This window comes from Eutrema salsugineum, unplaced genomic scaffold, assembly GCF_000478725.1.
Source record: "Eutrema salsugineum unplaced genomic scaffold, Eutsalg1_0 scaffold_13, whole genome shotgun sequence".
NCBI lineage: Eukaryota > Viridiplantae > Streptophyta > Magnoliopsida > Brassicales > Brassicaceae > Eutrema > Eutrema salsugineum.
The window spans coordinates 8,868,430-8,879,670 of record NW_006256885.1 but is presented as its reverse complement, the minus strand read 5'-3'; the positions used below and the strand labels follow the sequence as shown (position 1 = coordinate 8,879,670).

The window sequence follows — 11,241 nt, the reverse complement described above, 5'->3', positions numbered from 1 at the left end:
TGGCACGCGTGACACTGAATCAATTACATAACCATTATTATTATTTTTTATTAAAAAATAAAAAATAACGGGTTTTTTTTTTAGTAACTCCAGAAACTTAAATGGATTCAATAGTTCAAAGAAGCAAACTTTACTTTGATATACATTAAGCCACAAAAGAAGAAGAGGGAACGTAAAGCTCAATAGCAACAGCTTCAAGATTCAACAAATCAAGAAACCAATTTTGTTTTCTTTCTTTCTAAACCGATAATTCGATCTGAGAAACAAGGATTCCATCAGTGTCAGCGTAAAGCCATTCGCCATCGCAAATCCGAGTCCCAGCAATGTTCAAAGGGACTCTTTGTTCACCAAGTCCTTTCTTACTAGCCTTTAAAGGATGAGAAGCCAAAGCTCTGACTCCAATGTCGCAACCATTGATCTCATCAACGTCTCTGATGCAACCGTTCACTATGATCCCCGCCCATCCGTTGTTCTGCGCTTGTACTACCGGGTTTCCTCCAAGTATCGCACATCGTAAACTCCCTCCACCATCCACCACTAGAACTCTTCCATTGCCTGTTTTTTTAAGCATCGGTGAGTTTTTCATGTGAAAGATAACAAAGAGAACAGATTTGGTTTACTGTAAGCGAAGCCTCTGGTTTTCCTACAAGACACATCTCATCTCTAGTTACTAGGTACGGATTCAGATACATGATCTTAAACTTGTTAGTTTCACGCAAAGAAAGATTGGAGCTGTTTGACAAGCAGCAAACCAGAATTGAGTCTAAATCTATAAAACTAAACCATGTCAATGATCCTATGAAGAAAGTTCATAATATCTCTCTTAAGGTCTTTCTAGGAATAAAGGTTCAGCCTTTTGAAATCTCTTGAGCAAGAAAGAATCATTGAATACCTTTCTCTTCGAGAAACTGACGGATCAAGCCATTGTCTTCAAATACTTTGACAGTAACTACTGGACCTGAGAATATTTGACGACGACCGTAAATCTGGAAAATGGGTTGCAGAGCTCGGAGCTGCCCACTCCGGATCAGCTCTTGATTCGCGTCACAAACTTCCGCAGTGGTCACAAACGCCATTTTCTCTCTTCTCACCTGGATTAAGTATTATGATCCACGGTCAATCCGTGAAACCCAAACGGAAAATTCATTCATTTCACTAGAAAACCATCCAAAAATCAACCTTGATAAATAGAAGGGATTAGATCGAATCTCGTTTCGTTTACCTGAAATACAAGAAACTCGGATGACGAACTCTGTCTGTGTGCTCTCAAGTCTCAGAATTCAGAAATGAAGTGATGATTTAAAGCAGAACAAAGTCAGAAATACTTGCTTTGCTTTGGTCATTTTATAACAATAAAATATTGACTTTTAGCCTTTTATATAAATCAGATCGAAGGTAAGCTTCGGAAAAAGGAATCTTTGCTTTTCCTTTTCTCTGTTTTCGTCTCTGTTTACTTGCTATCATTTTCTCGCCTTCTCTCCACCCAAATGCGTTTTACACATCTCATAAACAATGTAAAATTCAAGATCATTGAAAGATATTCCTAAATTCAAATAAAAATGAAACTTTATTGCGTGATTTTTTCATGGAAAAGTCTCGTGTCTCCCAATTATTACCATCACAAATATCAAAAAGATGAAAGGGAAAGAGAAAGATTATCCAAAAACTCAAGGAAGATTTCAGAGTTTGTGGATGGTTTTCATGTCTATAGCTTCACCCAGAGTTCCCTTCTCAACATGATCCCACCACTTCATCAAGAAATTGTCCACCACCAATCGGAACCATGGAGACAGTTTGAGACCTTCCTCGCCTGCATCTGCTTTCTTCACCAGCTCCTTCAGCCCTTCCCGGCTCACATACTTGATATCTGCTACTTCGTCTGGGTTTGGTTGAACCTTCACGTCCCGCACAATGAAGAGTAAGTAGTCAACTGCAAAAAGAAGGCCAACGGAGAAAAACATCAGTGTTCCATTAACGTTTTTGGCAGTGTGTATTCAAGAAGAAAAAAAGGTCAACACGAGTCTCAGGGAATGGTATTTACGTTCGTGCTCTCCCCATTTGCCATCAGAAGGAGCCTTGTAAAGCATACGTCCCAAGGCAGTGAATTCATCGACTGGTACATCTTCAGCTACAATACCAAGCTCGTCAAGAAGCTTTCTCTGTGCAGCATTCCTCACACCTGATGAGCATGATACAAACAGTGAGGTCAGTATTCAAGTGAAGCTACAGTTTGCTGCATAGCTAGTAACAAGTACTGAATTGTTGGCCCAGTAAATACCAACCGAGTGAATTTTCCTCGATAAGCTCTGATTCACGGTAAAGAGGATGGCTGCAACAAGTGTTTGTCCACACAAGAGGGAAGGTCACCTTTGCTTTCGACCTTTGCTGTTACAAAGAGGAGAAATTTCAGTAGGATGACATATGAGCCAGATCCGCCAACCATCTTAAATCACGAGAGCATCGCAGCATCAGTGCCACACCCAATACGTCCAACAAAATCTCTAAAATTACCCATAATTATTGAGCTTATTTTTCTCTACAAGAAGATGATTCTAGATATAACACCAGCATGCCTAGTACACGGTAGTCGTATACAAAACTTGACTTATCTTGAATTCAAAGCAGTCGTAAACAAAACAAATACCTGGAGAAGCAACTCATAGTTCGAGTTGAATAAAAATACACTAAAAGCCCTGTGAAGCAAATTCTTAGCTTCAATATTTTCCATCAGATGACCTACAGATTTGAGAAGGTGTCAGTATCTTGAATAGTGGACAGAGATTAGAAGTAAAATAACCATCCTCTATCACTTCAGTATAAGCAATATGCCAAAGAAAACTAAGCGAGTAGTTAATTTTCTTTAACCATTTTCCAGCAGCAAGATTTTATATTCGTCTATTTCAAACAAGACAGAAATTACTGTCATTGGAGAAAAATATCCTATTCTTGTGAAAATGGCACAACACTGCAATGCAAAGTGTCGCATAATACATCCATACACTATAGGAATGATAATTTACAAACTTTGTAGACACTGAAGATGTTTATTAGCTACACAATAAATAATATGTTCGACACATTCATGGAGAGGCCAACGACATTTGATGGAAACTCAAAAGTTGTAATCTAGAGGGGCTATGATTATGAACAACATTAAATAAAAGCAGCCACGCTATGTCAGATCTTGATGCAGTAACTGCAACTAACTTCAGCCATAGGAGAATAGTAAAGAAGCACACGAAATTCAAAACACTAAGAGGTAAAATGAGACTCGAACAAGTTCACTTACAATTATATTTGCTGTCATGCCCCACGACACGATCAGTTTCGTCAACAAGAATGCATCTGAAAACAAGATAGTCAATGAAGAAATGAATCATTCAATTAAGGCGGGGAGATCGTATATATATATATAGATTCTTGTACTGGGCATCGAGAGACCGAAAACTTGGAAAAGAAACATCTCTATCAAAGCAAAGGATCAACTATCATATCCAAAGAATCCATTTTCGGCTGGGAATATAGACCACCTGACTATGTTCCTCCCACATTTCATAGAAGACACTAAAGCGTTGACAAAAAATGGAAGAAACTTAACAATTACTAAATCCACAAGTCATTTATTATTACACCAAAGTCAACAAATCAATAGACCTATGCTCCTGAACCATGGCTAATCGAAAAATAACTCAAATCCCAGAACCTAATTCGTCAATTTTCCTTCCATTTTCTCAGCAACCTAACGATTCAGATTCGAGGAAACGATTTGAAGCGAAAAAGGTACTATTTTGGCAAAACCCAAAAGTTGAAATCGAAATACGGAGAATTAAACGGAAATCAAAGACTAACTCGTCCTCAAACATGAGGCGTCTCTGAACAGCATCCATTCCAGCATCTTTAGAGTCTGTCATGGTGGTAGCGGAGAATGCCCGGAAATTCGATAACTTTCTCAGTGAAATGGGAACAGATCGGATCGAAGATAGAGGAAGATGGGAAAAGTGGGAAGAGGAAGAAGAAGAAGAAGAGAGAAGAGGGAGAGATCTGAGGCGAATCAATGAGAGATTAAATAAAGAAGAAGCAGACATTGGTGTGCATGTGGTTGATGACTGATGCGCTCCCCTGCGTTCTGCGTTTTATTTTATTTTATGTCCACGACTCTTACCATATACCTCTCCGCATTTGATTACACCACTCCTGACAAAAGCGGATAAGATTATTTCCTTTTTTTTGTCAGCTTTCCTTTCTCCAACTAAAAAAAACAAGAAGGAAATTTGCAATCAAAACCCCTAAACTAACCGTGTTTTGCAAGTCAATTCAATAACTATGAGACCATTTTATTTGAAAAGAAAAGATTGTTTTGTGAATTTCATAGTTAGAGGGTTTAATTGAAACAAGTAGTTAGTTTGGAGGGTTTTTTTGAAAATTTCCCATAACAATGTAGAGCAAAATTGTCCGTCTTGGTCAGAAGAGGAGCACAACTAGGGTTAGGGTTAGGGGTTCGCCCTTCCTGCGAGATCGTCGCTCCCAGAGAAGTCGCCATCGAGGATGACTGGTAAGGCGAAGCCGAAGAAGCATACGGCGAAGGAGATCCAAGCTAAGATCGATGCTGCGTTGACCAACAGAGGCGGAGGAAAGGCGGGAATCGCTGATAGGACCGGAAAAGAGAAAGGTGGTCACGCTAAATACGAGTGTCCTCACTGCAAAATTACAGCTCCTGATCTCAAGACGATGCAGATCCATCACGAATCCAAGCATCCGAAGATCCCTTACGACGAATCCAAGCTCGTTAATCTCCATGCTGTTTTAGCACCAGTTGCTGAGGCGAAGCCTAAACCTGGCATTAGGGGAAGCTTGAAGAAATAATTCAATCTCCTTCAAAATTTGTGATATTTTGGTTTCGAATATTATGAACTCTTGTCCCAATCCATCATGTTGATGACCCTTATGGCTTCTACCTTTTCTTTTCTTGTTTATGATCTCAAACTTGTTATCTGCTATTTTCCAGATGGAGGGGATGTTATATGAATAAATTGAGATTTGAACGATATCTCTTCTCGAGTCTGTGTTAACTTACAAATGTTCTTACTTGCAAGAATTTGTCTGGTAAAGAATATAAGGTTTGTATGCCCTTTGGTTTAGGCTAGCTAGCGTTGTGGTTTCAATCTCTCTGTTTATTTGTTTTGGCATAACATTAAGTGTAGAACACGTTTGGTTTAAGTTCGTTTTATGTTATGATTAATGACCTTGAAGTTCCATTCTTTGAAGCTGCAAGCACATCAGACATCTTTTTTGTTTTAAGGACCCCGGTGTTGGAACTGTTTGATGGGTTTTTAGTTCCAATCTCTCTTGTTTAGTACTGGTTCTTTTTCTTACAGAAAGCTCTTGCAGGCAATAATCTTCTCATAAATAAGAGAATATAGTTCTTAAATATATACAAAAAAAACCTCTGTTTCTGTTCAGACATAATCAGAGGAAACCTTTGTTCAGAATGATCTCAAAAGTACGTCAATGTGCAGACATATTTCTGATAATGACGTAAAGTTTCTTTGTTAGAGGATTGTGCACATTATCAGTTTGCGTCTGTGGTCTCGAGTTTTTATCGGATATACTTAGGTTAGATTTGGTTCGGTTTTAGATTGTTCTTTTCCGGTGTCGTTCGGTTTAGTTACATAGACTATTTATCTGTCCTAATTCGCTGGCTCGATCACGTGGAGGCTGATAATGGAATTCAAAAGCAGGTGTATGTATATATATATTAACTAACATTTGGTGTAAAGCACCGTGATAGGTAAAGAGAATATGGCCTCCTCTAGTTAAAGAATGCTAAACAAATTGGATTCTTTGATTATCTTTTTTTTTTTTTTTTAAAAAGACATCTTTAGAGAAAAGTTTTCCCAATACATGTGCTACATATAGTCAGAAACCTTGTCCTGCAGTGCACATGGTATAAATTGGAAGATGACTCGATACTCTTTACCTCCTCTGTTTTCCATTTTTATCAATTATATATGTATATGTATAGTCACTTTGAACAATTACCCCAAGCCATTTTAATACATGTGCTATATATACAGTCAGAAACCTTTCCATAGTCTAATTTCTTGTAATAATATTTCTTATTTGAAAGAGAGGGTCTTTGAACAATTAGCTAAAGCCACTTTAAGAGTTGACAAGTAAAAAAAAAAAAAAAAAGATAAAAGCAACAGAGGCATTAGTGGTCATCGAGTTGATTGACCTCTCATGCATCAGTCTTTAATGAAGAGTGACCTTTCTGTACATTTCCATTGCTAAAAAACCAAACTTAACCTCCTAGAAGAATCATCAGATTTAAACCCCCGAACCATATCCCACTTGGTTGCTCTCATTTTCAAACTTTAGCAGCCTGCGGTTTCGGTTGCTGGACATTTTCTTCTTCATAGACCAACCTTTTCCTCTTGGAACCATAACCGTGATACCGATACATAATGCTCAAGAGACACTGCCTCAAGCTCACGATATCAAAAGTCTCTATAAACTTCAAATCCCTTTGTCTCCACTTCAATCCCGCGTTCTTCTGGTATTCCTCGAGCACCGATGGTAAACACCAGCTCTGAACTTTTCTTAAGCATCCCACCAAACAACCTGTCCTATGCTGCATCCATATTGAGTTCACAAAAAAAAACCATCAAACCATTAGTGTCCTGTAAATAACTAATCACACAATCTCTTGAAAGACCACCAAAGAGCGTCCTAAGAATAGGCCAAGCTCCTAGAAGAAGAAGAAGAAGAAGAAGAGAGATAAGGGTTGATGTATATTACCTTCCCACGTTTGCAATGTATGAGAATCGGATGGTTTCTTACATCTACAGAGAAAACATAAGAGTGACTTTAAGATACACGAAACAGCTAAGAAAGAGCTTATAAACATCAAAGACCGTAGTGAGCGTTGTTGATTCCTTACCAACTAAGACTTTGAGAGCATCCAAAACTGTATCTTTTGGCATTGGAGTAGGAGGATCCTGCACATCATAAACAAATTCGACATAAGGAATCAAGAGCATTACAATGATTCAAAAACCAACAAGAAACAAAAGAGATTGTTGTTCAAGAGAGGCTTAATCCAATGAGAACGCACCGTTTTCCCTTCGATTCCAAATTGGAAAAGCTGAATGTTGTTGGCCGCAAGAAACTTGAGATTCTCCTCTGGGTATGGCTCAGGGCAAAGATAACTGTTTTGTGAATCAACCAACGACTTTTATTAATTAATACAATCGAAATCAATTGTTAAAAATCAATCAAAAGAGTTAATTTAATGAAACCCAGACGATTAATAAAGGAAGAGAATCAATCTGTCTTACATGATGGAACGGAGATTTAGGGTTGTGAGGAAACCGAAATTCTCGGGTTGAGGAAACCCAGATCGATAAATCCCGTCTTCAACCATGGAGAAATTCGACGGCGAAACTAAAACACCACCGTCGTGATCATCCGTTTCCATTATCAAACACATCGAATTCCAATAACCTATTAAGAAATTGCTGCTGCCTCCGTCTATAAAATATAACGAGAAACAGAGCAAAAACCCAGAAATCTTAGAGAAAGAATTGATGAAATTGGTTTGAGAAGGAAAATAAAAGAAAGGGTTTTTATAGGAGGAAAGAGGATCAAGTGGGGTTTCTATTAAAAAAAGGAAACAACTTTGAAAAGCGGACTCAGATTTTGGGAGTTTTTGGGTAGGATTCTTTCTTCCTATTGGGTTAAAACCTTTAAGGATTTAGGATGGACCCTTTAGAATCTCTAGGATCTTGACACGTGTAATGTCTTCTGCGTTTCCTTACACCTCACAGCTGACGATTCTTTAACGAATCTAGTTTTGAGTCAATCCTTTAAAACAAAAAAAATTTGATCAAACAAAAATTCTCAAATAAAGTGGTCGAACGAGAATAAAAACTTGGGTGGTCGAATCGCGAGAAAAACAAATAAAAAGTTGAGTGGCCTCATTTGAATTTTTATTCTACAGACTGAAAGTATTGACTATTGACAAGAAAAAAAAATTTGTTGACCAAACAAAAAAAAAAAGTATAAAGACTAATTCCTTAATCACAAATAGGATACACACATATTAATGTTATCTGAATTATTTCTATCAGTTAAGTATCTAATTTAGCCTATCTATATTGAGAATCTAATATTATTTCCTATTTCCCTTTTTTTGGATAATCTAATCTTACTCACAGTCATAATAGCTAAGATTAATGCTTAAGATTCATAAATTATTTAGGGTTTAATTATTTGACACTTGTCTATGTTTCAAATACTAACATAATTTTTCTCAATTTAGTGTTTTTCTTAAACATTTTATTCAGTCTGCATTTGCAATTACCACAAATTATAAGAGAAAATGATAATACCTCTTTAATTATAATTTGTTTCTACTCTTTTTTTTCTCTCAAATGGACCATAAGACATAAAACAATTATAGAAATCTGAGTTTTGTTTTATCAAACAGATCATTCGATTTATACATCTTGTTTGGTAATCTATTAAGACATCTTCATCATATATAAAGAGAGATGATTATAATTTGTTCAGAATAACATAAAAATATGTTTTCATATTCCCATGAGAGTTTTCCCCCAAAAATAAATCCCAAAAAGATTCAAACTCTTAGTGTCTTTAGCTTCAATAGATGAATAGGAAATCAGGAAGAAAGTTTCAATCACCAGTAGAATCAATCTCAGCCTCTGACTTTATCCGGTGCAAAGAGGCTTCATTGGCATCTTCCGTAGAATCAATCTCAACTTCAAATTTAATCTGATGCAAAGAGGTTTCATTAACATCTTCAACAGAATCAGTCTCATCGTCTGATTTTATCTGATGCAAAGAGACTTCATTGGCATCTTCAACAGAATCAGTCTCATCATCTGATTTTATCTGATGCAAAGAGGCTTCATTGGCATATTCAATAGAATCAATCTTATCCTCTGATTTTATCCGACGCAAAGAGGCTTCACCGTCATCTCCTGACCTTGAATCATCATCATCATCATCAAAGTAAACACTTTGATCATCATCAGTTTTGGAGCTATGAACGTGTTCAAGATGAGTATGCTTTTCCTCTTCCTCTTTGTTCTCATTCTCCTCTTTCCTTGGTGAATCATCATGATCTCTGTCGCTATCATAGCGCGAAGAAATGCTCTCATCAGTGGATTTCTGGCTGCTCTTACTGCTTAGCTTGTCATCATTGACATCAACTTCTTCCCAGCTATATCTATACTTTATCTTCAAGCTCTGCGCTGGGTTCTTCTCATCAATAGGCTTTGGTGGGGGACCTTTTTGTTCCTTTTCATGTTCATCATCTGAGTTGGGATCAGACCCATCATCAGATTCCGTCGAGCTACCTTCATTCTCATGCTTTTTCTTCTTGCTCACAGTCTCCTTTACGCTGTCCAAAAATGATTCTTCACCTGATGATATACTAGACTTGTCATCTTCCGTTGCTAGCTCAGGAGGAGGAGAAACAAGATTTGAATCATGCCGGCTTAAGGCTATAGAGATGCTCTTGTCCCTGAAGGATAAGATAGGAACTGCTGTGGGAATACCGTCTTCGGTAGACATGGAAAGGAAGCTAAGTGCAACCATTACATCGCTTATCAAAGGACGAGCTGCTGCTTCCTCTTGCACACACATTGAAGCTATTGCCACTGCTTGGTTTAACCCTCTCTCTGAGAATTTCCTCTCCAGAACTGGATCTGCCATATCCGGGTATCTTTTCGGATCTCTAAATATCGGTTGCGCCTACAAAAAAACGGGAGAATTTCTAAAAAAAAAAGATATAATCTTGTGATATAACCGATTCAAGAAAACAGAGCAATCTCTATGGTTTTGTCGTTTACCCAAGAAACTAAGTTCTGTTCATCATTAGGCCTAGTAGTATCAAGAGCTCTTCGACCCGTGATGAGCTCAAGCAACACAACTCCAAAGCTGTAGACATCTGACTTCATAGTCAGATTTCCTCCTCGCGTATACTCAGGTGCGGAGTAACCATAAGTTCCCATTACTCGAGAAGATAAAGCCATCATCTTATCACCTGTCCCTGGTCCTAGCTTATGCAGGCCAAAGTCAGAAAGCTTAGGACATAAGTCATCGTCCAACAAAACGTTTGAAGCTTTCAAATCTCGATATATCACAGGTGGATTCGCTTTATCGTGCAAGTAATCAAGCCCTTGCGCTGCACCATACGCGATCTTCATCCTCGTTGTCCAGTCCATCGGTTGGCCGTCTGATCTTGGCTCTGCAAAACAAACATCCAAAAATCTCAGCTAAAAAAAAAGTTAAAAGAAAAGGAGTTCTCTATATATGTACTGTATGTATAATAATACCGTGAAGATGGTCTTGAAGGGAACCTCCAGAGACATAATCATAGACCAAAAGCCTTTGATCTCCATCGGCGCAATAACCTACAAGCTTAACAAGATTCGGATGATCGATTTGGCCTAATGACAAAACCTCAGCTTTAAACTCTTTGTTCTCATGTAATCCATGCTTGTCTAGTTGTTTTACAGCCACCACCTTCACATTTCCCAAAAAAAAAAAAAACAATACAAATTCTTATTGGTGAATCTTTGGCAACTTTGGTGATGGATCATTAAAATTTCTCAATTCTAAGTTTCAGTATCGAACCTGGCCAGTAGATTGAAGGGTTCCTTTGTAAACCCTACCGAATCCACCTTCTCCTAGCAAACACTCTTGCCGGAAATTCTTTGTCGCCGTCGCTAATTCTCGGAAAGTGAATGTTTTTAGCGTCGTTCCTTCTAATTGCTCTGTTTCATCTGATCGTCTCCTTTCTTTAAGAACAAGGAACAAAAAAAATATCAATTTTTTTTTTTTTAATTTGATTTTACCGATCAGATCAAAAACGACTTTCCATTCTCAGATCAAAAAAAGGCGAGCATTAGGACATAACATACCATGCGGTCTGGCTTCGTTGTCGTTAGCCTCATTCGTACTTGAATATTTTTTACACTTTGGCACAGAAAAACACGGAAAACAGTGCATGATGCAAAACTTAAGTAATTAAAGGGTTAAAGAAGCCTAATTAAGCGAAAGACACAGAGAAAATACAAGATTTTGTTTTGTTTCTGTTTTGGATTTAGCAAAGGGTCGGGTCCTTCATGGGGGAGATTGAAGGACCCACGTAAAAAGGAGAAACGCACGAAGAAAAATGAAAGAAGAAAGAGAGGAAGAAAAAAAAGAGACAAA

The 11,241-nt window shown here is 37.7% G+C and overlaps 5 protein-coding genes across 5 annotated transcripts; 1 reads left to right on the top strand and 4 right to left on the bottom strand.

Annotated features, from left to right (window-relative positions):
• Nucleotides 1-124: 124 nt before the first annotated feature.
• Nucleotides 125-1,341, bottom strand: LOC18023491 (putative 4-hydroxy-4-methyl-2-oxoglutarate aldolase 2). The gene is made up of 3 exons (XM_006408321.2): nt 1,223-1,341; nt 893-1,091; nt 125-555 (listed from the first exon to the last, which is right to left on the bottom strand). Exons 2-3 carry the CDS (start codon nt 1,074-1,076, stop codon nt 239-241), a joined length of 501 nt encoding a protein of 166 aa, XP_006408384.1. The 5' UTR covers nt 1,077-1,091; nt 1,223-1,341; the 3' UTR covers nt 125-238.
• A 207-nt stretch (nt 1,342-1,548) lies between these two features.
• Nucleotides 1,549-4,162, bottom strand: LOC18023490 (isopentenyl-diphosphate Delta-isomerase II, chloroplastic). Its single transcript, XM_024159065.1, has 6 exons — nt 3,850-4,162; nt 3,290-3,345; nt 2,645-2,736; nt 2,283-2,385; nt 2,042-2,179; nt 1,549-1,930 (listed from the first exon to the last, which is right to left on the bottom strand). Exons 1-6 carry the CDS (start codon nt 4,083-4,085, stop codon nt 1,680-1,682), a joined length of 876 nt encoding a protein of 291 aa, XP_024014833.1. The 5' UTR covers nt 4,086-4,162; the 3' UTR covers nt 1,549-1,679.
• Nucleotides 4,163-4,438: 276 nt separating this feature from the next.
• Nucleotides 4,439-5,047, top strand: LOC112088824. Its single transcript, XM_024159066.1, has one exon. It carries the CDS (start codon nt 4,546-4,548, stop codon nt 4,861-4,863), a length of 318 nt encoding a protein of 105 aa, XP_024014834.1. The 5' UTR covers nt 4,439-4,545; the 3' UTR covers nt 4,864-5,047.
• A 1,010-nt stretch (nt 5,048-6,057) lies between these two features.
• LOC18023489 (tyrosine-protein phosphatase DSP3) lies at nt 6,058-7,618 on the bottom strand. The gene is made up of 5 exons (XM_006408319.2): nt 7,338-7,618; nt 7,115-7,208; nt 6,941-6,998; nt 6,799-6,842; nt 6,058-6,631 (listed from the first exon to the last, which is right to left on the bottom strand). The coding sequence occupies exons 1-5, from the start codon at nt 7,487-7,489 to the stop codon at nt 6,368-6,370; spliced, it is 612 nt and encodes a 203-aa protein (XP_006408382.1). The 5' UTR covers nt 7,490-7,618; the 3' UTR covers nt 6,058-6,367.
• Nucleotides 7,619-8,571: 953 nt separating this feature from the next.
• LOC18023488 (receptor-like kinase LIP2) lies at nt 8,572-11,168 on the bottom strand. Its single transcript, XM_006408318.2, has 5 exons — nt 10,950-11,168; nt 10,663-10,826; nt 10,362-10,551; nt 9,876-10,273; nt 8,572-9,777 (listed from the first exon to the last, which is right to left on the bottom strand). The coding sequence occupies exons 1-5, from the start codon at nt 11,035-11,037 to the stop codon at nt 8,695-8,697; spliced, it is 1,923 nt and encodes a 640-aa protein (XP_006408381.1). The 5' UTR covers nt 11,038-11,168; the 3' UTR covers nt 8,572-8,694.
• Nucleotides 11,169-11,241: the final 73 nt, after the last annotated feature.